Source organism: Biomphalaria glabrata, chromosome 1, assembly GCF_947242115.1.
Source record: "Biomphalaria glabrata chromosome 1, xgBioGlab47.1, whole genome shotgun sequence".
Classification (NCBI taxonomy): domain Eukaryota; kingdom Metazoa; phylum Mollusca; class Gastropoda; family Planorbidae; genus Biomphalaria; species Biomphalaria glabrata.
In genome coordinates, this window is record NC_074711.1 from 59,409,375 (window position 1) to 59,436,546 (window position 27,172).

The 27,172-nt window shown below is 35.4% G+C and overlaps 1 protein-coding gene across 9 annotated transcripts in view; it reads right to left on the reverse strand.

Moving 5' to 3' along the window:
• Positions 1-430: 430 nt before the first annotated feature.
• The window catches only part of LOC106074586 (angiotensin-converting enzyme-like), a 71,007-nt gene continuing 44,265 nt past the window's right edge, over positions 431-27,172 (reverse strand). For 8 of the 9 annotated variants that reach the window (XM_056004998.1, XM_056005035.1, XM_056005012.1 and 5 more), the window contains exons 5-14: positions 23,702-23,845; positions 22,903-23,094; positions 21,655-21,752; positions 20,520-20,692; positions 19,016-19,140; positions 14,778-14,876; positions 10,588-10,732; positions 9,518-9,616; positions 6,397-6,519; positions 431-4,797 (exon numbers count right to left, since the gene is read on the reverse strand). In XM_056004998.1, the coding sequence (XP_055860973.1) occupies positions 4,521-4,797; positions 6,397-6,519; positions 9,518-9,616; positions 10,588-10,732; positions 14,778-14,876; positions 19,016-19,140; positions 20,520-20,692; positions 21,655-21,752; positions 22,903-23,094; positions 23,702-23,845 (1,475 nt within the window). In that variant the 3' untranslated portion in view covers positions 431-4,520. Of the gene's footprint in view, positions 4,798-6,396; positions 6,520-9,517; positions 9,617-10,587; positions 10,733-14,777; positions 14,877-17,711; positions 17,837-19,015; positions 19,141-20,519; positions 20,693-21,654; positions 21,753-22,902; positions 23,095-23,701; positions 23,846-27,172 lie in introns of all 9 variants that reach the window. The other variant, XM_056004989.1, reaches the window with a different exon arrangement.

Genomic DNA, 27,172 nt, shown 5'->3' on the forward strand with positions numbered 1-27,172 from the left:
ATTAAAGCTGCTCTTTAATTCCGAAAGGCCAATATATCATAAGCTTATTGAAAATTTACATTGAAAAACAATTTGATTGGTCCAACAAACTGACGTGGAAGCTTAATTCAGGGAAAGAACTCCACACTTACAATTATATCTCTCAATAATGTAAAAGTCAAGTGCTATTTCTTTCCTTCATTAGATACCAAGAACAAAAAAGCAATGATCAATAATTAATTGATTAATTGTTTAGTTTTTAAATTGATTTGTGTAATTCTTCTAGGTACAATAATCTTTTTTTTTAAGAGTTTCAACTTGATCCAAAAATTGGTGGGGGAGGGAAAAAAGTATCTAAGGGACGAAACCCTACATATTTGGCCGTACCTGTAAATACTGAAGGCTTAATTGTCTTTTTTTGTATCAGAGTAAGTTGATATAAGCTTTGTTAAAAGAAAAGGTTCCAACTTTAGAAATAACAATATGCATATGTTATTGCCCTACTTTATAAGCACATTGCTACAGTGGCGTAGCTACCAATGTGCCGGTGGTGCGGGCCGCACAGGGCACCAAGTGGAGAGGGGCACCAAAATTCCCCCAGTGTGTATTAATTTCCTATTTCCCTGAGCTTTTCAGTAAAAGCGAATAATTGTATGGACACGAACAAACATAAACTACTGTATTTTAAACATGAACTAACGATTTATAAACTAGTCATGTCGCTATTTTGTTTCATCTCCTTGACTATTTCTTCAATACAATGTAAGCTTTAGAACAGTTTGAATCTAATTTACTACATTTATTTCGGACACACGGTACATGTTGTTACTACACTGATCAATGCTCTGTAATATAAAGAAGAAGAGGAAGATAGGCCAACCTTTTTTACTTCATTGTTTAGTCCATTGGTTTAATCTAGATATAGTTTACAAATATATTACTAAACTCTAGCTCTAAACAATTGTCTTAGTTTATTCATTTCTTTATGATTCTTTATAGTTTAATTTTTGAAATAATTCTATTGTAATGTCAATATTTTTAAATAAGCTAACCTTTGTTTTCTACGATTTTTTTAAACTAACTAGTTAATTGTAATACTGTAAAGTAAGCAACATGATGAACAGTGCTCAAGACAGACTCGTCTGGCTAGCGCCTCAAAACCATTTTAAGCTCAGACGGAGAAATCGGCATCTCTGATTGAATTGGCTGACGGCATGGATCAAAGAGTGACTTGGAGTTAGTAAAATTACTATCAAAATACGATCCACTCTTGAGGGAGCATGTGCTTCGAACTAAGCTTTGTTCCAGACCGAATACATTCTTGTCTCCACAAATACAAAATAAATTTATTACAATATTGGGGGATCACGTTAAAAATTCAAATCATACAGCAGTAAAACAAGCCAAATATTTATATATGATTTTTGACAGTACACCTGACATCTCAAAGTTGGATCAAACTTTCCAAATTTTACGGTACTTTGTCATGGATAATGACGGGGTGCAGGTTCGTGAGTCTTTTATTGATTTCATCGACACAAAGGACAAGCATGCTGCTGGAATCGCTAAGATGATTCTAGAGAAACTGCGTTCGAATGGCTTAGACATAATGGACTGCAGGGGTCAAGGCTATGATAATGCTGCGGTCTTGAAAGGTCAAAACTACGGTGTCCAAAAACGTATTATAGAAGTAAATCCCAAAGCACTATTCATCGCCTGCTTAAACCATTCTCTTAATTTAGCAGGAATTCGAGCTGCTGAAGCTGAAGTCAATTCGGTAACATTTTTTGGTACACTTTTTCCCAACTTCAACACACCGCTGGGATATCCTCATCAATATAACAGGAACTAGCCTTAAACGTTTAGTTTTGACCCGCTGGAGCGCCAGAGGAGAAGCCGTCAAGATGGTTAGGAATACATTTTCTAAAATTATAGAAACTCTGGAGACAATATCTAGCAGAGATGAAAATTCATCGACTAGATCTGAAGCAGGTGGATTATTGGTTGCTATTCAGTCTTTTAGTTTCCTCACCTATCTTGGATTTTGGGCTCCTGTTTTAACTAAAATTAATGCGCAAGTCTACTTTCAAAAACAAGGATTGTCTATTCGAGACTGCTCACTCAAACTAAAAACATTAGAGACATTTTTAAGTAGTAATCGAGAGAACCTCAAAAACGTATTGGCCATAAGAAAAAGATGCCTGGTTAGAAAAGTGACGAAGGGAAATTTATTCTACCTTGGACAGGATTGTTCAAGAAATAATCATTCGATTCGAGCAACTTCATGATGTAGCAGATAGGTATGAATTTTTGTCGCTTTCCCAGCTATTAAATCCTCAGGTCGAACTCAATCTCGATTGATAAAAACGAATTTCTGCTGGAGCGAAAGAGGCTTCAACGGTTTGTTAGTTTCATCAGAAGCCTTCGAACTTCCAAAACAAGGACCTGTTGAGCTCTTGAAATTTATAAATAAATATCAGCTAGATGATTCAGACCCGAATATCGTCTTCATGAAAAAAAAACAACTGTTATTCAATGGATACCAGCTCACATACAACTAGCAGGAAATGAGAAGGCTGACACACTCGCCAAGAGTGGGAGAACAAACTCACAAGTAAACTCTGCACTCTATCCAGAAGAAATGAAGAAATTAATTGTAGATAAAATAAATGAGAAATGGACGAGCTCTCATCCAAATCACAAGAAAGATGACGCTTACTATAAGCTATCCGGACAAGACCAACGTCTAATCTTTCGACTCAGGACCGGACACAACAGAATGCGACAACACATGTTCCGGAAGCTCAAAATTGGAACCAGTGAAATCTGCCCATGTGGAGTATCACCAGAAAATGCCGACCACGTCCTCCAAAACTGCTCTCTCTACCAAGAGGCCCGTATAAGACATTGGCCCCAAATCACCCCAATAGAAAGAAAACTATATGGAGAGCTCCCTGATTTGGAAACCACTGCGCAGTTCATCTCATGTATTGGTCTAGTCATATGAACACTCCAACATAACAATGAGAACGATGAAGAAGAAGAAGAAGTCCTCAAGATTCACATATTTTTGACTATTGCTGTAAACGTCGCTTTATGCGAGAGAAGTTTTTCCAAACTGAAACTGATCAAGAATTACTTCCGATCAACGATGACAAATTTACGACTCACTAATTTAGCCATTTTGTTCATTGAACAAGAGCTGGTGGAAAAAAAATTGATTTAGATAAAATTATTGATACTTTTGCCAGCAAGAAAGCTCGTAAAATTCACTTGTAGTATGTTTATGTAAAAGTGATTTTTTTGAATTAAAAATATTTGATTAATGAATACATATTATTTTCAACAAAAAAAAGTAAGGTTTTACAATGTTATTATTTAGTTAGCTTTTTTTTTTTTGGTGGGGGGGGGGGGGCCATCAAGATGAGGTCCCGCACCAGGCATCATATACTCTAGCTACGCCACTGCATTACTATACATGTAAATAGAAACCATATTTACGTATTGGCTATGCCCGCTAGGTAAGATCTAATTATCTCTCATAAGACATATAATCTTTATGAGTCTAAATACGATCCAACGAGAGTATTTAATAATTTGAAAGCCAATTGATTTTTGAACATTACATTAAACAAAAAATTAATTCGTTTATTATCTTTCATTATCTAATAAGACGTAGGTATATAATCCTAAAATTTTATGCTATTTTAAATCCTTTCCCCCCTATCAACTGCAGTCGTATTTTACAATCACACTCTGTGCTATAACAGTTCTCACCCACTGGAGATGTCCAAACAAGGAGGCTCATCTATAAATGATCAATAGCAAGCTTTTTGGTGTATCAAGGGAAGTAATTTAAAACCATATCATGATCTTTGTGTGCTCATCGGCACTGTAGAATGTGATTTCTAATTTATCTCCCTTGCAGGACAAAGTAATTATCATTTTTTAGTAACTTTTCAATAAGGCACTCTTGACATTATTCATTTTTACTATATTTCAAAATGTCTACCAATATTTTCATGTTCCTCTTTTTTTTGTTAGGTTCCATTATATTACTCCCACATTTAGTCATATTTTTATATCTTTTTTCTTTCTTATTGCATTTCTATTGCTTGATGAACATACACCGGAGTTTAAACATCAAAGAGTCAACAAGGATCAGGATAAAGTGATTTGTGTGTGTGTGAAAATCTAGCTATCTCGATGTTAAATCCACAGAGAGTAAAGGAATGATTTACCTAATTGCATTAGTTTAGGAACAAATTCAGATTACTTACAAACGATTGCATAATGTATAGAACAATAAAAACAACACAAGACACCGACATTTTACAAAGAGAATTAGATGAATTACAGAAATGGGAATCAAATTGAAGCATGTCTTTCCACCCAGAAAAATGTCAGTTATTAAGAGTAAAAAAAAAAAATAAATAAATTCCACTTATCCTATTCATGAAAGTTAAAAAAAAATGTTTTAGATATTAAAACAAGTACAAAGCCAAAAAAATAACAAAACTTTTATATATAAAGTCACACTCTTACAAAAATATAAGAAAACAAAACAAAGTAAGTAACAATGTTGAGGCTCGTAGAATATTTACATTGTTATTACAAGTGCTTGGCTTTGGTGTCGGGGTGGGGGCAAACGTAGGGCAATTGGGGTGCCAGCCGTAATCATTTTCATTTTGAACACGAAGATAATCCAGAAGAGGTTTAAAGTAGTCCATTAGCGGCTGTGCGTCCATTTTGTACTGACCAGTCAAAAGATACATGGCTTCAGTCCAAGGTTTGGAAGATCCAAGTTTTAACATATCACTGAAATAAGCATCATAAGAATTATTAAGAATGTAAATTGTAAATACTAGAGCTATTATGTTTTCACATGACTTATCACGTAAGTACATCTTACTTTTTTTCATTGTTAACTGATGTTTAAACATGAAGTATAAACTGACATACATAGGAAAACATGTAAAACAGTTATCATATCATACTGTAACGACAAGTTTGGACGCGTAGACGTTGAGACTAATCGGGGATTGCCTTAGTGACATGATGGCACATTAAAAAAACTTGGAACGGAGCTAGAGAAAGATTTACAGTAAAGAGACCCGATTCAGTAATGCTTTAGTCAAGACTTGTTTTTCAATCTAACGGCATTGATTTGTGCCCTTCTTTCGGAATAAATATTACCGTGTTTGGTTGAGTTCTGGTTTGTTACATTATCATCTAGTTAATATAAAATATCACGTTTTAGAACTCGTAGATGTAGTAGCAACCAGCTACATTGAACAGTACACAAGAAGTTTTAAAGTATGTGCGCCATAATGTATTTGTACTTTCACTTCAATTCATTCACAAAATCAAGTGATGCATTGCCTCTGACCGTGATATATGCTGTTGTGCGTGATTTTCAAGTAGATAATAACATTTCAAGACAGTATAATGACCGAAAATTTAGAAAAACAACAACATTAATTGGGCCCAGGGATAAGCAAATAATGTCCTTCTGTAATAGCACAAGAGTGTGTTCATCATGTCCTTTAAATCTGCATTCTTTTTGAAGAGTTTAACTAGTGACTTTGGTAGCTCATGCTTTTACATTTAGATATATTACGTTTATTTATATTGAATTTATGAAGTCCTGCCCAGTACCTCCACATAAACCTACTCAAATCCATCACCAGATATTAAAGAAAAAAAAAGTTTCCTTTTCAGACGTTGCGATGTATGGGGCAGATAAGGTAAAGGTCATTTGTTTCTGTGTCCCATTGTTAACGAGGGTGTTGTGTGGCCAGCACAACGACCAACCGCCTTTACTTTTCCCATCTAATGTGAGGTACCCTTTAGAGCTGGCTGGACAAAAAACCCCAAAAAACCCCGAAATTTACAATCCCAGTCTTCTCCAAGAACCACTCCTGAACCCCCCGGTCCGGAAGCCAAGCGCTCTACCGCTCCATCACTCCATCTCCTTTACTAGATTTTAGGCTCTGGTTATATTTATTTTTAGAAAGATGGATAAAGAGGCAAGTTTGAAACAAATTAAAGCTGTCAATAACTTTGATCTTGCTTTAATGTCATTCAAGGTGGGGAGCTAAAACTGATGTTAACGTTGACCCTAATTTAAAAGTCAAGGGCAAAAACTGTGTTCAGCAAATTTGTTTAAAGTTACGATTAGTCCCTACACAACACACAGAGACTGCGTCTATTCATTTAAATTAAGGCTTGTCTTCGAGTCCGAAGATTAGTGAGGAATACAGTATTACCCGTGACTGCGCAGCCCCAGCTGTGACCTACATATTTTGCCACATCCAGGGCAAGCAAAACCATTGTCCGCAGGTGGTCGATTTAGATTTTAGATTTAGATTTAAATTAAATTTTTGAACATAAAGACAAGTTCTAGCCATCACTTACCTAAGCTTTTTACCAGCTTCCTTGTTGTTATAAATATCACATCTGTGTAGAGGTCCTTGATGGCCAGTGAGGTTACACAGAGCCTTATGGAATTGGAACTGAATAACGAAACTTACAAAATACCTGAGAAAAAATGAAATGATGATTAAAATAGCCAATGTAACAGTTCTATGACATTTATTTACCGTAAAAATATAACATGTTTAAGACTGTTACAATGGAATTTCACGGTTCATACGTCTTGATATTTTCAGAATTAAAGTCTGATGACCAAATGTCCAGATTATCAAGTAAAGTCTGATGACCAAATGTCCAGATTATCAAGTAAAGTCTGATGACCAAATGTCCAGATTATCAAGTAAAGTCTGATGACCAAATGTCCAGATTATCAAGTAAAGTCTGATGACCAAATGTCCAGATTATCAAGTAAAGTCTGATGACCAAATGTCCAGATTATCAAGTAAAGTCTGATGACCAAATGTCCAGATTATCAAGTAAAATCTGCAGGGGCGTAGCTAGGGATTCGGGGGCCCGAAGGATTGACCCGTTTGGGGGCCCCTTGCATTTTGAAATTCGACATCATGACATTAGATAATGCACTTAATAAATATATAAGTCTAAATTCAAATTGGTACAGTATATCAGTAAAATTAACAAAAAATAACCATAAAGATTCTTTTAATGAAAAATATAGTTTTTTTTTTTTTTTTTTTTGCGAAATAATGCAAAAATGACAATTTTCATATCGTTTCACGTCATGCTTTCCTGCAGCAAAGGCAGCTATAAAATAATCTACATCGATTCTGTCTCTGGCTCCGCTGACATTAAAGCCATGCTAATCCTTTCTTGCGTCATTGTGCTCCTGAGATAGTTTCTGATTAACTAAGGCTTTAAGAATGATGTCTCACATGACGCAATGGAAGTGGCCTGAGTTAGCAGTATTCTGTTGGAGGTTTGAGCACACATCATTACCATATGAGGCGGAATTAAGGTCAATGGTTAATATGCATGACTAAATACATGACTCGTAGGAAGTAATCATCTTCTTTTTTGAAGTAACGTCTGTATCATATAAGAAGATAAGATGAGGCCAGCTTCTTCAATATGTCTCTTTTGGTGATTGTGGTACTGGTTTGTTGATGAAAAGTGCTCGTGCATCAAGTACATCATTGAACAAGCGATTTGCCTGTATTTCATCATGCAAACAGGGAAAGTAACACACGTTTTCATCGGGGTGTCATTATCCATAGAGCTGGAGAAAGTGATTTTGGAAGACCATCACTTGACTCATCATCACTTACTTCAGATGTTTTCTCTGACTGTGGTAAAAGGGTATTCCCCTGGAGTCTCTTCAGCACTACTTCTCTCACCAAGAGACATTTTCACTTCTTCGACTGCTGTATCTGTGTATGAATCATCTGAATAGTGATACTTTTCTTTGACACGTTCATGGTCTCCTTTGTTTTCTGTGCTCTTATCTGGTTTCTTCTTAAATGATAAGGATGATGAAATAAACTACCCCGAGAGTAACACGACACTAGTCAGCGCTACACCTTGAAATTGAGAGTAACCCCGCACGGAAAGAGTTAAAAATCTGCGTGAAATACATGCAACAGGGTCACGAACTTATAGAGTAACGTGAAAAGCAAGATTACATGACAGTGACGTAATATTTAAAAACAAATTTCTGACACTCATTTGGGAACCACCATCAATTGGGATCCGGGGATCTTCAAATTTCCCCCCTCCTTTCCCCACCCTAGCTACGCCACTGAAAATCTGATGACCCAATGTTTAGATTATCAAGTAAAATCTGATGACCCAATGTCCAGATTATCAAGTAAAATCTGATGACCTAATGTCTTAAGTATCAATTTAAATCTGATGACCTAATGTCCTAAGTATCAATTTAAATCTGATGACCTAATGTCCTAAGTATCAATTTAAATCTGATGACCTAATGTCCTAAGTATCAATTTAAATCTGATGACCTTATGTCCTAAGTATCAAGTTAAATCTGATGACCTTATGTCCTAAGTATCAAGTTAAATCTGATGACCTTATGTCCTAAGTATCAATTTAAATCTGATGACCTTATGTCATTAGTATCAATTTAAATCTGATGACCTTATTTCCTAAGTATCAAGTTAAATCTGATGACCTTTTGTCTTAAGTATCAAGTTAAATCTGATGACCTTATGTTCTAAGTATCAAGTTAAATCTGATGACCTTATGTCCTTAGTATCAAGTCAAATCTGATGACCTTATGTCCGAAGTATCAAGTTAAATCTGATGACCTAATGTCCTAAGTATCAATTTAAATCTGATGACTTAATGTCCTAATTATCAATTTAAATCTGATGACCTTTTTTTCTAAGTATCAAGTTAAATCTGATGACCTTTTGTCCTAAGTATCAAGTTAAATCTGATGACCTTATGTCCTTAGTATCAAGTTAAATCTGATGACCTTATGTCCTAAGTATCAAGTTAAATCTGATGACCTTATGTCCTAAATATCAAGTTAAATCCTATGACCTTATGTCCTAAGTATCAAGTTAAATCTGATGACCTAATGTCCTAAGTATCAAGTTAAATCTGATGACCTGATGTCCTAAGTATCAAGTTAAATCTGATGACCTTATGTCCTAAGTATCAAGTTAAATCTGATGAACAAATGTACAAAAAAAAGAATGAGAAATATCGTTAATTTTAAACTCATTTGGCTATTTTAAGTGATATTGGAAATTTTTCTGTTGTTTCTCGAAATGTAATCATTTTGTTTCATGTTTATACTATTAAAACAATCTTGACTTTTATGATTGTTATTACCCGACAAAAAAACTTTTATATTAATAATCAATTATTGATATTAACTGAAACAATTTCATCTGATTTTACAACTACGTTTTTCTGAAAACAGCTTTGATATCACAATTATACAAACTTTTTGTTTTATTCGTCAACAATATTTAGGAAATGTATTTTAGTTTGCTTGCTACATGTCATTAAAACACATCTCTTGCTTAGAATTGTACAATAAATATGATGGTCTGATATTTCCATAAAGCTTTGTTACACTTTCAACATGTGACCTACTTCAGATTTTAGTTGGTTGATTTACCGTATATAAGGAACATTAGCTGGAATGTGAAATTTGGCTCCCGGGTCAAAGTCTGCAGACGTCCTCTCTACAGGTGGGGAGACACCTTGGTAACGACATCTAGGGAAGTAAAACGTAACATTTAACAAACTGTGAAGTGTTAGATGGTTACAACAATGAGAATAGATGGCTGCCTGGTCGTGCGGTTTGCGCGCTGGACTGTCGTTCTGACTTATCAATAGTCCCGGGTTCAAACCCTGCCTGCTCTCATCCCTCATTGTCCTGTTTGGGCTAGGAAGTAAATTATCTTTAACTCTGAAGGAACATCCGAAACATTTTACTAACATGTTTACAAACAAGTGGTAATTAATTCTTAAGCTCTATCTCCTGACACAATATCCAAGCTTAATGAAGAAGTTCGTTGAACGGATTTCACTGACCACAAATCCAATTCACTATACAATGGAATTAAAATATACACTCTTGAGTACTAGAATACAAATGGGCACATAATACTGAAGATATATGACTCTATATAAATGAAATATTAGGGCAGATCCACATTGTGAGTATTAAAATACACTTGTGTTTGTAATAATTGTATATGGTTTACCTTGAGAATACTTGTTGACCCTAACCCTAGTTACAAATTTGTGAACTACACTTCGGTCTAGACTCTAGACATTAATGAATGATACAAGAAAGCAATTCATATTGATTTTATTTTGTAACAGTTTCTCCTGAGTTATTTTAACTGTGATTGATACACCAAAGTTTTTAGTCACTGAACAACTGTCGTTGCCATTAGTAGCGAGCATAATTTAAATATGACAGAAACAATTTCTTTTTTGAATTAGAGTTAATGTTCTTTTTTTTTTATTTAATAGTAGATCCACATAGTTGGCTGCCTGGTCGTGCGTTATGCGCGCTGGACTGTCGTTCAGATTTCTCGATGGTCTCTTATACCCTGCCCGCTGCCATCCCCCGTCGTCCTGCGGGAGGTTTGAACTAGGAAGTAAACCATCTTGAACTCTTAAGAACATCCGAAACATATAAAACATTATACAAACATTTAAACAGTTGTTAGATACCTCAGGTTCCACCACTCTTCATTGTATTTATCTGGAGTTGTTTCCCCTCGAAACACCTTCCAGCGCCACTGATCAATCAGAAAGCCAAAAGGAATGAAGGCTATTTTTTGAAGTGCCATACTCATTAAGTAATTGAGGTCTGTCTCTGAAAAAAGATTAAATCAAACTGTTGCAGACCACAGACCATCATTGTTGGTTTATGATAGAATACCTAAAAAAAAATGTGTAACCAATTAACAATTTACAATACTTAGTTGGGTTACAAGGCTTTTTTTTTCTTTCATTTAATGAATGATATTAAGGTAAAAAATAAAAATGAAAAAAAAAAACAACAAAAATCTCCTGGGTATTTTGAGGTAAAAATTTATTTATCAACGCATTGATTTTGATAAAACACGTTAACAAATTAAAAAAAAAAAACCCGATGACATTTTGAATGCTTTCATTTCTATGCTTCCGGGGCGCCGCTCAGCAGGCGAACAGATTACACTGCGACATAATCAGCATTTGTTTTCTATTATTCCTTTCATATTGTGTTGTGTTTTAGGGAATAAAAGTGTTTCTAGTTTTATGGACTATTTTATTAGTGTGCATGTTAAAAACAGTGTTTCAGTGGATAGCATAAATAATATGATCATCAATGAATCTATGTACACACCCGTCATCTTGGAAACAAATGGCCGATACATAACAAACCACCATGAGCCCATCAACACTCAGACAAAGCGAAACAAACGAGGCCGTAGAGGAAGAGTTCGAGTCAAAAGCAGGAAAAGAGGACAAAGGGTCTATCTGCCTCATATTGTATTGGGCAATGTTAGATCACGAAAATGGAATTCAAAAACTATTAGCCAACACCAAACCAAATAAAGCGTCTGGACCTGATGGTATTCCAGCTAGATTACTCAAAGAACTAAGCAATGAGCTAGCCCAGTGTTCAAGATACTCTTTCAGGCTTCACTTAACCAGGGCAGAGTACCAAAGGACTGGAAAGAAGCTAATGTCACCCCCCTATTTAAAAAAGGAGAAAAATCTGACCCAGGAAACTACAGACCAGTATCACTTACCAGCATCACATGTAAAATCCTAGAACACATAATATGTAGCAACATCATAAACCACTTAGACAAACAAAATGTCCTCACACCATACCAACATGGCTTTAGGAAATATAGATCATGTGAAACACAACTAATAGGACTAATTGATAATTTTTCTAAAGGTTTAGATAATAGTGAACAAATAGATGCTATCTTACTAGATTTTTATAAGGCTTTTGACAAAGTTCACCACCATAGTTTGCTTAAAAAATTAAAATATTTTGGCATTAATGGTCCACTGCATCAGTGGATTAAAGATTTTCTGATAGGGAGAGAACAAACTGTAATAATAAATGGCTCTAAATCAACACCGATAACAATAAACTCAGGTGTACCTCAAGGAACAGTCTTGGGTCCACTACTATTTTTAATTTACATAAATGATTTACCAAATTGCATTACTTCAGGAACAAAAGTCAGATTATTTGCAGACGATTGCATAATATATAGAACAATAAAAATAACACAAGACACAGATATTTTACAAAGAGAATTAGATGAATTACAGAAATGGGAATCAAATTGGAGCATGTCTTTCCACCCAGAAAAATGTCAGTTGTTAAGAGTAACAAAAAAACTAAAACAAATTAATTCTACTTATCTTATTCATGGCAAACCAGTAACACAGACTAAAAACGCAAAATACCTAGGTGTTATAATAAATGAAAAACTGTCATGGAATCCACATATTGATGAAACTACAAAAAAATCAAACAAAGCATTAGGATTTATTAAAAGAAATTTCTATAAATCAAATAAGAACATAAAACTAAAATGTTATTTAACCTTGGTTAGGCCAATAATAGAATATGCATCCTCTGTTTGGGACCCCTCAACTCAAGAAAACATTAAGAAACTGGAACAGACACAAAATAGAACAGTGAGATTCATAACAAATGAATATTCACATTTGACTAGAGTAACACCAGTAGTAAAATCACTAAATTTAGAAAGCCTTCAGGACAGAAGACTCAAAAGTAAAGTAGCAATTATACATAAAACACTGAACCATAATCTTCAAATACAAAAACAAAATTTAATAAAATACTCTGAAAGACACAAAGATAAAGGTATATCCCTCGTCCCATATGCTAGGACAAATTTGTACAAATACTCCTTCTTCCCTAGTGCTATTAGAGCATGGAATGGGTTGCCTGAGCTAGCCAGGAAAACCAGTGACTTGGCAGAATTTAAGTCATTGGTTAATATGCATGACTAAATGCATGACGCGCAGGACGTATTCATCTTCTTTTTTGAAGTAACGCCTGTATTATATAAGATAAGATCACTAAATAACAAAATGAACGAACTTAATTGTTGCTGCAGACATTTCTACCGTGAAAGCTCGCTAATCTGTCTCACTGAAACATGGCTAAACGAAATTATTCCCGACGAATCAGTAGACTTGGATGCGTTTCTTTTGTACAGATCAGACAGAACAAAAGAGAGTGGCAAAACAAGAGGAGGAGGACTGGCCATTTATGTCAATAAACAGTACTGCTGTGTCAACAATATTTCAATCAAAACTAAATTGTGTACGACCGATATTGAACCACTATGTAACAATCTCAGGCTACACAATCTTATTATGTCACCCACAGCCAACACAGAGAAAGCAACAAAACATTTACTAGACATTATACGTGCGCGTGGGACTAGAAGTTCTGATGCTGTCCGACTAGTTATTGGAGATTTCAATCATCTTTCGTTAGCTCAACACTTGCCAACATATACTCAATATGTTAATTGTCCCACACGGCACTATAAAACCTTGGACATGTGTTATAGCAACATAAAAATGGCCTACACATCTCGATCGTTATTTCCTCTCGGAGAGTCGGACCACACAATGATCCATCTTACACCCACGTACAAACCGGTTTAAAAAAAACAACAAAACCCAAAGTACAGTCCATCCAGTCATGGTCTTACGACGTTGTTTTACAGCTACAAAGTAGTCTGGAGCAAACAGATTGGGACATGTTTGTAAACAACTGCCCAGACAGATGAACTTACCACAACTGTTAATTCGTACATCCAGTTCTGTGAAAACATGATTGTATCAAAGAAGAAAATTTAAACATTTAGTACTAATAGACCCTGGATGACCAACATTAAAAATTAACATTCTGTCTTCATCGAGAAGTACATAGAAGTCTATTTATAAAGCGCTTGTTATGAGTGTGTATGTGTTTTTCGAGTGTGAATGTCGTTCGTATGTGCATCTAAATTGTTATTGTACAGTAGTTACGCTGAGGTTGTCAAATGTAGTCAAACCGAATTTCCATTTAATTGGATCAATAAAAGTTATCTTATCTTATCTTATCTTATTTCTTTTTTTTTTTATTTGCCGCTAAAAGAAAGAAGATAAATGTTAAGTTGGACAACAGGGCGGATGAATCTTTTTTGTTTCATCATATTCCGTTTGTGATATTTCAAATAACATTTGCATACCATTCGCAAACAGAAGTCAGTGTTGTCAGCATTTTCAGAGACTGGTATTAATAAAAAAAAAAAAACGCACATGCTACAAATGTATTCATTAATTTATAATACTAAAAAAAGACATGCTTTGAAAGCATAAACAATTAATTCAGTGATTTCAAAACTTAAACCCGTGGGCCAGATCCTGCCAAAAAAGTCATAAAAAGTATTGCCTAATGAAGCCGGAAACATTTATCGATGGACCCGATCTTTTCTTTTACATTATTCGACTGTGACATATACAGGTCAAGAAAGGCTGAAGGTCCAAGAAAATTTGAAGGTCAATGAAAGGTTGGAGCTCAGAGAAAAGTTTAAGGTCAGCCAAAACCTGGAGGTCAGAGAAAGGTTAGAGGTCAGAAAAAGGTTTGGAGTTAGACAAAGATTGGAGGTTAGAGAAAGATTTGAGGCCAGAGATAGGTTCAAGGTAAGAGAAAGGTTGGAGGTCAAAAAGAGGTTGAAAGTCATCACTGTCAATCACTGACATTCTATTGACAGTTGGATGAGAAAAAAAAGTCCTTCGGCCTCTGTGTTTAGTCCAGTGAAACTTGAAACTTGATTCATTCTCTTGAGCACGATTCAGCTTTGAATGATCACGTCCTGACTTACCTGAGTCATCAGTGAGTGTCTCGAGGAGACCGATGGTGTGCATGTGTTCAGGTGTCTGTACAGACAGAGACATTACGTCACCTACTGCCTCGTGAAAGCCTGACAAGATGGTAAAAAATACAAAATTAGACTGGCATCACCTAGTTGGTTCGGTGTTTCTAATTAATGATAATACTAATTTCAAAGCTATTAACTTCAGAAATGTGTTTATTAGAAGGGATGATTTTCTTTTGCATCTTTTCTTTTTCTTTATATTAATTTTGGCATGCGGAGTTATACTAAGCACCCACTAGTTATTTTGACATAACATGTAACAGTATTTAAATTCTGTCATATATTGGATAGCTATAAAAGTTACAACTAATACTTAGTAGTGTTAATTCTACGTCTCTAATGGTGTACAGTGTATCGGTTTACAGTGGCGGAGCTAGGTTGGGGAGGGAGGTGTCCAAATGGGAAAATCCCCCCCCCCCAGGCCCCCACTTGAGAGGGGCCCCCAAATGACTGTCCGAAATTTTTACATTAAATATTACGCCATTGTCTCATGCCAAGATGTCAAATGTCAAAATGCTGGGGCTACTAAAAAGGTCAAACTAAAAAGGTCAAGCCCACCGGACCTCCACATCCCTAGCTATGCCACTGACAACTATTTCTCGCTGTTTGTGTTCAATTAAATCAGTTCTTGAGTTAGGAAGTGTGGGTGGAGCTAATCTCATGCAAGTTTGTAAAGATTCTTTTCGTGTTACAACGAGAGCAAACAAGCTATGGGTTGCCACGTCACAGGTCGATTGGTCTCGGTTAAAAGCTTCATTCCGTTTGATAATAAATGAATAAATATATAAAACTCCTCGGACTTCTGGGTCCATGTCACAAGAGACTAAAAATAAACTTCTGTTAACTGCAGCAAAGAGAAAAAGTAAATTACCAGAAGGCAATATTCAGGAGTGTATTTGGGTGATACAGTGTGAGACCAAAGGGGATAAAAATGTAGAGGAATAAAGTTAACATGAGATCACTGGAGTTGTCATGGTCCAAGAGGAATAAAGTTAACATGAGATCACTGGAGTTGTCATGGTCCAAGAGGAATAAAGTTAACATGAGATCACTGGAGTTGTCATGGTCCAAGAGGAATAAAGTTAACATGAGATCACTGGAGTTGTCATGGCCCAAGAGGAATAAAGTTAACATGAGATCACTGGAGTTGTCATGGCCCAAGAGGAATAAAGTTAACATGAGATCACTGGAGTTGTCATGGTCCAAGAGGAATAAAGTTAACATGAGCTCACTGGAGTTGTCATGGCCCAAGAGGAATAAAGTTAACATGAGCTCAATGGAGTTGTCATGGCCCAAGAGGAATAAAGTTAACATGAGCTCAATGGAGTTGTCATGGCCCAAGAGACTTTGGTCTAGAGTGGATGTAAGGGAAACGGTGATGCATTCTGGCCAAACTTTCGATGCCGCTCATCACAAACAGTTTATCTGGTCGCTTATAGTCTATGGGACATTTCAGCAGCGTGAAAAGAAAAGGGGGGGGGGGAAACTGCTGGGATTGGCGATCTTCTACCGTCCATAGTTAATGCCCAGGCATTCAGTTTATTTCTCTCCGATGAACCTTAGCGTCCATCTACTGAAGGAACAAATGGAATAGGATGGCTGCCTGGTCGTGCGGATTTATCGACCGTCGAGGGTTCAAACCCTGCCCGCTCCCATTCCGCGTCGTCCTGCGGGAGGTTTGAACTAGGAAGTAAACTATCTTCAACTCTGAAGGAACATCCGAAACATATCAAACATTTTACAACAAAACAAATTGTATGATTTTATTTTACGTACTTGTGTACTTTTAATGAGCTTTAAGAAAATTATGTTTTTAGGATCCTGACTTGACTAGCATGACTTGACTAGCATGACTAGACTAGCATGACTTGACTAGCATGACTAGACTAGCATGACCTGACTAGCATGACTAGACTAGCATGACTTGACTAGCATGACTTGACTAGCATGACTAGACTAGCATTACTTGACTAGCATGACCTGACTAGCATGACTAGACTAGCATGACTTGACTAGCATGACTAGACTAGCATGACTTGACTAGCATGACTAGACTAGCATGACTTGACTAGCATGACTTGACTAGCATGACTTGACTAGCATGACTAGACTAGCATGACTTGACTAGCATGACTTGACTAGCATGACTAGACTAGCATGACTTGACTAGCATGACTTGACTAGCATGACTTGACTAGCATGACTAGACTAGCATGACTTGACTAGCATGACTTGACTAGCATGACAAGACTAGCATGACTTGACTAGCATGACTAGACTAGCATGACTTGACTAGCATGACTAGACTAGCATGACTTGACTAGCATGACTAGACTAGCATGACTTGACTAGCATGACTTGACTAGCATGACTAGACTAGCATGACTTGACTAGCATGACTAGACTAGCATGACTAGACTAGCATGACTTGACTAGCATGACTAGACTAGCATGACTTGACTAGCATGACTTGACTAGCATGACTTGACTAGCATGACTTGACTAGCATGACTTGACTAGCATGACTTGACTAGGAATAAAACATCAAATTCTTGAAGTCAAAGTTTTTGAGAAACGCCAGGTGCCAAAATATAACAACTACAATCTTTGGATGTGAAGCTGTATTGAAGTCAATACTTTAACATGCAGGATGCAAGTGTCGTTTCATTGTAGTCAAAATGATTTCAGTGCTACTACTGTGACTGAATTGAATTCACAATGCGCCCTAAAGAGTGCTTCTAATCTAATTGTTTATAAGAGAACGAATTGAAAATCTGAATACACTCATGCATTAGTAGCTCTTGAAGAAACAAATGTAGAGTGATATTGTGAAAGGCACTCTAATGTCAGGCACTTTGCTACAAAATAATCTGAACATACCACAGTTTGCCCCTGTTCTGAATGATACTGGAAGATCCTTGTAGGTCAGGTAATAGACAAGATGCCCCATTTCATGATGGGCAACAACAAAGTCGAACTGATCAACGTTAGTACAAGCGGAAATCCTGTAATAATATTACACCCAGCTAGAAACACATTGGTCAAAACGGGTTGAAGCTGTTTTATTCATCCGTATGGACTACCGACTTTTAGTTGCTTATTATTTAAAAGGCTTTACAAATGATTGAGGTTATAGTATTTAAGTCCTGTATGAATAGGAAATGGTACAGTAGCGCCACCCGATATAATACAGCCGAGGTATTTCATACATAAAACTAAGTGGGTTACTAGAACAGTTTTAGACATCTTTCCTACATCTTGACTTTCAAAAACAAATAGTTGTACTCTACTTGCTGCTCTACTGTTATTATTATGTCAGCATTTGGTTGCGATTTTATCACTCAATTTCTATTAGTAGGTCAGTTTGTGTGTGTATGTATTTGTGTTGGCGTTTATGTGTTCAAATTGTTTGTTTTATAGGAAGCTATAGTTTTAAAATGACCAAGTTGTGTGTGTGTGTGTGTTCTCGCGCTGAAAGATTGTTTGTATATTGGTGTCTTAATTGACAGGTAGCCTACGTGCATGGAATGTACACATCCCTCTCAGTACAATCACATTTCCGAAACATTTACATTGACAGCTACAGATCTCTGTGCTAGTCTACAAACTAATTATATATTCAAAACATTAAAACTGGTACAATGAATGTTAAAAAGGACCCATTGTCAGGTCTTGCAATCGTCTCATACGTAAACTATTTCTTCTCTTTAATTTCAAACTTGTAGGAACATAAATAAATATTGCGAGCTAGCATTTTACCGTTTTATGTTATAGTGGCTGCGTGGCATAATGTGTAGTCTATATCTTTTTTTTTGTTTGTGCATTACATTTTCTTAATTTCAAAAAATCTTATTATTATTGTTTCCTTTTTTCTTATTTGAGTTGTGCCTTCTTGTTTTCCTAGCAACATTCTTACTCAAATCTTTGCTAGTTAGCATATATGTTAGTTAGCATATATATATATATATATATATATATATATATATATATATATATATATATATATATATATATATGATTATATATATATATATATATATATATATATATATATATATATATATATATATATGATTAGGTAGTGATTGTTATTTTATAATCCATTCATTAAAAAGCACACTGGGTGTAGAAGTTAGTTGTTAGTTACTGTAGATTAGTTAATTTGTTTGTAAGGTTACACACACCAGGGTTGGCCCCATCTCTGAACGGAATTGGCTGACTCGCATACTGAAGATAGTATTGGATATGTCCCATTTCATGGTGAGCCGTTTCTAAATCTTGAGTGTTGACCACAGTACATTGTTTTATTCTGGACAAATATAAACATTTTTCAGCTGTTTTAATTCATCACTGTTAAGTAAAAAATGTTTAATACATATGAATATTTATGTAGATGTACCCGAACACTGTCTGTTTCATTTATAGTCTCTCTACAATATTTTGTAGATGGTCTCAGGACATTAGTTTTAAAATGATAGTGTGTGTGTGTGTGTGTGTGTGTGTGTGTGTGTGTGCCAAAGTCAAGCTTGTGTTAATGTGCTCCTACATCATTGTAGTCATTATTCTTTTCAAACGGACTCGCGTCACACTGGAGTGTTACTGAAACTAGATCCAGGTCTGGAATCATGACATCTGAGCCACAACATTACCAGTGTTATAATATTCATATTCACTAGGCTTTGGCCGGGAGGTGGGGTTGTCTGCGAAGATTTGATTTGTGAAATTGTGAACATATAATATTTACAAAAGATTTTTACTAAGTTATTACATTTTCACTACCTTTACTATTTTAATTGTGAATAGACAATGTTTTTAATAACTTTTAGGGATTACGGGCACGACATGGCCTAAAATGTGCCAAAAAACTCAAAAACTCAAACTCTAATATTCATATTCACTTATCATTACAAAAAACCCCTACTTTCTTGTATATTTTTAAAACTGAATATATTACCACAGTTACAATATTCATATTCACTTGACATAAAAAAAACAACTACTTTCTGGTATGTTATAAACTTAATATTTGTTGTCAACAAGACACACTTCTAGATCTAGGCAATAGGTTCAGCTCAATAAGTCATTGTCTATCTAATTCAATACGTCAAGGTTCAACTCAGTTAAGTCATTGTTGTCCACATTTATCTGGGACAGGTCATCAAGACTGGTAACACGCATGCTGTAATTTTCTTAATTTGTTCGCGAGATGGCCGAAGAAAAAAAAAAGAGCTACGTCTTCGAATCTCAATACTACTCATCTCGAGCATCTGTCAGTCTCATTTAGACTAATTGACGTTGCTTGCTCAAGAAACTTCACAAGCAAATTTGTTCAGAACTCACAGAGATTGTCAAAGATAATTATAAATATTTGGAAAAAGCTTGATCTCACTATCCTAAAACAACATGCTACCTACCAGCTTATTTCAACCTATGAATGTTTTAGTCTCGAAATGTTTTCTTAAAACGTACAGTAAGGAAAGTCATTCTATAAAATACGATCTACACAAATAAAAAAGGCATTTCTTAACGATTTTCAAACATTTGAATGAATACAAAGCTCCTTTATGCTGTTTTCGTGTAGTGCTTTCTAAAGCGTTATTTTAACTTATATCTATAGATTTTTTCATGTTTTTTAAGCACCATCTTAATAAAATATAAAAATACAAACAAGTTATATTGTGTATTGACCTGAAATCTTTGCCATTGTAAAAGTCCCAGGCTGAAGCATGGCAAACAACGTCTCTTCCGTCAGTTGGTTTCTCCAGCATCGATTTGTTCCAGAATTCCGGAGGCATCGGTATCATTCCAAGAGATTGGAAAAAATGGTCAGCAGTTTGGAATATTTTCAAAGCTGTGTAGTTCTGTAAGGTCAAGGTTAGAACACATTTTTGTTTCGTTTTTGAACGTTGAAAAAAAAAACCTGTTTACATTTGAAATCTTCTGAGCTCTCGAATGCTCCCTCAGAAATGAAGATTATTACATTCTATCACAAACCTCTTGCAAGGGGGAGATGGCAGATGGCATAGTTCGAACCTGAAATCATCAGGAACGACAGTCCGGAGATCATACTAAACGGCTAGGCAGCCATCCTTTCCACTTGTATACACTCCAATAAAGTAAATCAAATGTAACAACCGAATGACTAAAGTATATCAAATGTAACAACCGAATGACTAAAGTAAATCAAATGTAACAACCGAATGACTAAAGTAAATCAAATGTAACAACCGAATGACTAAAGTAAATCAAATGTAACAATCGAATGACTAAAGTATATCAAATGTAACAACCGAATGACTAAAGTATATCAAATGTAACAACCGAATGACTAAAGTATATCAAATGTAACAACCGAATGACTAAAGTATATCAAATGTAACAACCGAATGACTAAAGTATATCAAATGTAACAACCGAATGACTAAAGTAAATCAAATGTAACAACCGAATGACTAAAGTATATCAAATGTAACAACCGAATGACTAAAGTATATCAAATGTAACAACCGAATGACTAAAGTAAATCAAATGTAACAACCGAATGACTAAAGTATATCAAATGTAACAACCGAATGACTAAAGTATATCAAATGTAACAACCGAATGACTAAAGTATATCAAATGTAACAACCGAATGACTAAAGTATATCAAATGTAACAACCGAATGACTAAAGTATATCAAATGTAACAACCGAATGACTAAAGTATATCAAATGTTACTGCACTGCTATCAAAAGTGAACTTATACGTGAAACAGTTATAATGAATACAAATATTAATTTTCTTTTTTCTTAAGAACTTCACTTTCACAGTTTCACTCACCTGCTTGACCATTTCATCTGTAACATCAAAGGATGCTTTATTAGGGAATGGAGTTAGTTCTTCTATAAGGCCGTCCCATTGCTGAGCCCACATATTACCTAATGATACAATACAACTAGATAAGTAACAACAGACGGATGTTTATATATTCTCTTAAGTAATATTCTCAAAACATACATAAATAAAGCAATGCATAGAACTTAACACCAGAAAAAGTAATTGTGTATAATAAGGCGTTTCTAAATATGAAAGTAAAACTCTTTAGCAAGAGCTCCTCTATGTTATCCTTATGTTTTCTTGTGTTTGAGAACTACAAACGTATCCAAAGTCTTCTATCAAGATTCACATTACACAAAGAGGAAATTATTCAACAAGCAATGTAGAATTAGGCCAGAAAAAAAATTATAAACTGAGACTAAGACTAAGACTGCTTTATCGATCCTTAAGGAAATTTGTTGTGATTACAAGGACACTTTTCTCATATAAAGACAACACAACAGAAAAATACACATAAATACAACAGACACAACATAAAGAGTTCATTCAGCGACTACACACAGGTTTTAATACTTTATTTGATTAAGTTACCGATTAAGTGAGCTGAGATGAGACCAGATGATTAATGTGCCCCAATGGTTACTTTAACAAGTAAAAAGTAATCTGAGATGTGACCAAATGATTAAGTTACTGAGTAAGATAGTTGGGATGAGACTATTTGATTTAGTTACCGATTAAGTGAGTTGGGATGTGACCTGATGATTAAGTTACATAGTAAGATAGGTGGAATGTGATTCGATGATTAAGTTATCAATTATGTGAATTGGGATGTGACCGGATGATTAAGTTACCAAGTAAGTGAGTTGGGATGTGACCAGATGATTAAGTTACCAAGTAAGTGAGCTGGGATGTGACCAGATGATTAAGTTACCAAGTAAGTGAGCTGGGATGTGACCAGATGATTAAGTTACCAAGTAAGTGAGTTGGGATGTAACCAGATGATTAAGTTACCAAGTAAGTGAGTTGGGATGTGACCAGATGATTAAGTTACCAAGTAAGTGAGTTGGGATGTGACCGGATGATTAAGTTACCAAGTAAGTGAGTTGGGATGTGACCAGATGATTAAGTTACCAAGTAAGTGAGCTGGGATGTGACCAGATGATTAAGTTACCAAGTAAGTGAGCTGGGATGTGACCAGATGATTAAGTTACCAAGTAAGTGAGTTGGGATGTGACCAGATGATTAAGTTACCAAGTAAGTGAGCTGGGATGTGACCAGATGATGGAAACTTGTCTGCTCCATACATAGACTTAAGCTTTCGACGAGCGTATGCATGAAGCTGTTCGTATAGTGGACGTAACTGGTCAAACAAAGCTCGGACATCGTCTTCAAATGTTGGGGTGTCATACCAGGACCTCCAGTAGGCACCCGTGTCAGCGTAGTCTATAAATTGAGGTTAAAATATTCATACATTAATTAAAGCCCCTAAAAAGATCTATATGAATAAGTAGGACTATGTTCATTCCATTTCAAAATGAAGACCATTTGATCTGATAGTAATTCATAGCGTTCAGTTGACTCTGAGATTGGCTGCTCTCTACGAAATCTTCCTTTTTATTTAAGTTATGTATTGCCTTCACATGCCTCTATATTGCTCTCTCTCTCTCTCTTTTCTTTTTCTATGTTACTGTATTTTGTGGTGCAAACAATGTAAACTGGATTTATAAATCCAAATCTAAACAAGTAGATGAATATGTGGATATGTAATGCTGAGATAAATACGACGATGACACAAACTGACACATGATTTGACACTAATTGACACATGATTTGACTTTAATTGACACATGATTTGACACTAATTGACACATGATTTGACTTTGACACATGATTTTACTTTAATTGACACATGATTTGACACTTATTTACACATGATTTGACAATAATTTACACATGATTTGACACTAATTTACACATGATTTGACACAAATTGGCCTATGTACTTTTCCATTATTCAAATAAACTAGATCGAGTTGATTTATTTTCTTACGAAGTATCTTGACAGCTTCATTGCTCAAGGTGACATACTCTGCGAACAAATCTTTCATCTTCCGACCTGATGCGTCTCTCCAACCTTTCCAAGCCGTTAGAAGGTCATCATAATTCCGTGATTCGGAAAACAGTTTCGTCAGATCTAATAAGAAGAAAGAAAATCAAATGGTCATAAAGAAGGTACCTTGGAAGTGTTCCGCCTTCTTAGTGTAATCGTTGGGAAAAAAGAAAGCAAAATTAAACAATGTTAGCCAAGCTTATATCTACTCACTATGTCTGATACACATTTAGCCAAGCTTATAACTACTCAATCTGTCTGTCTGATACACATTTAGCCAAGCTTATAACTACTCACTCTGTCTGACTGATACACATTTAGCCAAGCTTATATCTACTCAATCTGTCTGATACACATTTAGCCAAGCTTATATCTACTCACTATGTCTGATACACATTTAGCCAAGCTTATAACTACTCAATCTGTCTGATACACATTTAGCCAAGCTTATAACTACTCAATCTGTCTGATACACATTTAGCCAAGCTTATATCTACTCAATCTGTCTGATACACATTTAGCCAAGCTTATAACTACTCAATCTGTCTGATACACATTTAGCCAAGCTTATAACTACTCAATCTGTCTGATACACATTTAGCCAAGCTTATATCTACTCAATCTGTCTGATACACATTTAGCCAAGCTTATAACTACTCAATCTGTCTGATACACATTTAGCCAAGCTTATAACTACTCAATCTGTCTGATACACATTTAGCCAAGCTTATATCTACTCAATCTGTCTGATACACATTTAGCCAAGCTTATATCTACTCAATCTGTCTGATACACATTTAGCCAAGCTTATAACTACTCAATCTGTCTGATACACATTTAGCCAAGCTTATAACTACTCAATCTGTCTGATACACATTTAGCCAAGCTTATATCTACTCAATCTGTCTGATACACATTTAGCCAAGCTTATATCTACTCAATCTGTCTGATACACATTTAGCCAAGCTTATATCTACTCAATCTGTCCGTCTGATACACATTTAGCCAAGCTTATATCTACTCACTCTGTCTGATACACATTTAGCCAAGCTTATAACTACTCAATCTGTCTGATACACATTTAGCCAAGCTTATATCTACTCAATCTGTCTGATACACATTTAGCCAAGCTTATAACTACTCAATCTGTCTGATACACATTTAGCCAAGCTTATAACTACTCAATCTGTCTGATACAAATTTAGCCAAGCTTATATCTACTCAATCTGTCTGATACACATTTAGCCAAGCTTATATCTACTCAATCTGTCTGATACACATTTAGCCAAGCTTATAACTACTCAATCTGTCTGATACACATTTAGCCAAGCTTATAACTACTCAATCTGTCTGATACACATTTAGCCAAGCTTATAACTACTCAATCTGTCTGATACACATTTAGCCAAGCTTATAACTACTCAATCTGTCTGATACACATTTAGCCAAGCTTATATCTACTCAATCTGTCTGATACACATTTAGCCAAGCTTATATCTACTCAATCTGTCCGTCTGATACACATTTAGCCAAGCTTATATCTACTCACTCTGTCTGATACACATTTAGCCAAGCTTATATCTACTCACTCTGTCTGATACACATTTAGCCAAGCTTATATCTACTCACTCTGTCTGATACACATTTAGCCAAGCTTATAACTACTCAATCTGTCTGATACACATTTAGCCAAGCTTATAACTACTCAATCTGTCTGATACACATTTAGCCAAGCTTATATCTACTCAATCTGTCTGATACACATTTAGCCAAGCTTATATCTACTCAATCTGTCTGATACACATTTAGCCAAGCTTATATCTACTCAATCTGTCTGATACACATTTAGCCAAGCTTATAACTACTCAATCTGTCTGATACACATTTAGCCAAGCTTATAACTACTCAATCTGTCTGATACACATTTAGCCAAGCTTATATCTACTCAATCTGTCTGATACACATTTAGCCAAGCTTATATCTACTCAATCTGTCCGTCTGATACACATTTAGCCAAGCTTATATCTACTCACTCTGTCTGATACACATTTAGCCAAGCTTATATCTACTCACTCTGTCTGATACACATTTAGCCAAGCTTATATCTACTCACTCTGTCTGATACACATTTAGCCAAGCTTATAACTACTCACTCTGACTGATACACATTTAGCCAAGCTTATATCTACTCACTCTGTCTGTCTGATACACATTTAGCCAAGCTTATATCTACTCACTCTGTCTGATACACATTTAGCCAAGCTTATATCTACTCACTCTGTCTGATACACATTTAGCCAAGCTTATATCTACTCACTCTGTCTGATACACATTTAGCCAAGCTTATATCTACTCACTCTGACTGATACACATTTAGCCAAGCTTATAACTACTCACTCTGTCTGTCTGATACACATTTAGCCAAGCTTATATCTACTCACTCTGTCTGATACACATTTAGCCAAGCTTATATCTACTCACTCTGTCTGATACACATTTAGCCAAGCTTATAACTACTCACTCTGTCTGTCTGATACACATTTAGCCAAGCTTATATCTACTCACTCTGTCTGATACACATTTAGCCACGCTTATATCTACCCACTCTGTCTGTCTGACACACATTTAGAAAGCTTATAACTACTCACTCTGTCTGTCTGATACACATTTAGCCAAGCTTATATCTACTCACTCTGTCTGTCTGATACACATTTAGCCAAGCTTATAACTACTCACTCTGTCTGTCTGATACACATTAAGCCAAGCTTATATCTACTCACTCTGTCTGTCTGATACACATTTAGCCAAGCTTATATCTACTCACTCTGTCTGATACACATTTAGCCAAGCTTATATCTACTCACTCTGTCTGATACACATTTAGCCAAGCTTATATCTACTCACTCTGTCTGATACACATTTAGCCAAACTTATATTTACTCACTCTGTCTGATACACATTTAGCCAAGCTTATATCTACTCACTCTGTCTGATACACATTTAGCCAAGCTTATATCTACTCACTCTGTCTGTCTGATACACATTTAGCCAAGCTTATATCTACTCACTCTGTCTGTCTGATACACATTTAGCCAAGCTTATATCTCCTCCACTTTCCCTTCTCTGATCAAAATGAAACTTCACACAATTATTTATTGTTGAAGACAACATATGGACCAATTAAAAAATTAACCAAATAGTTAATTAAATAGTGGCAATTCATTAACTTTGTTTAATACTGAAAAAGGACAACAATTATTACAGTATTGAGAAATATGGCTTGAAAAGCTTTTTTTTTTTAAAGTATTTTTAAAAGTTTTTATTTATGTATTTCTTTTTGGGGTTAACGTTTTAAATATTTTCCCTGGAGAAAGTATTGTAGTTTTTTCTAAAAGAACGTAATATAAACAG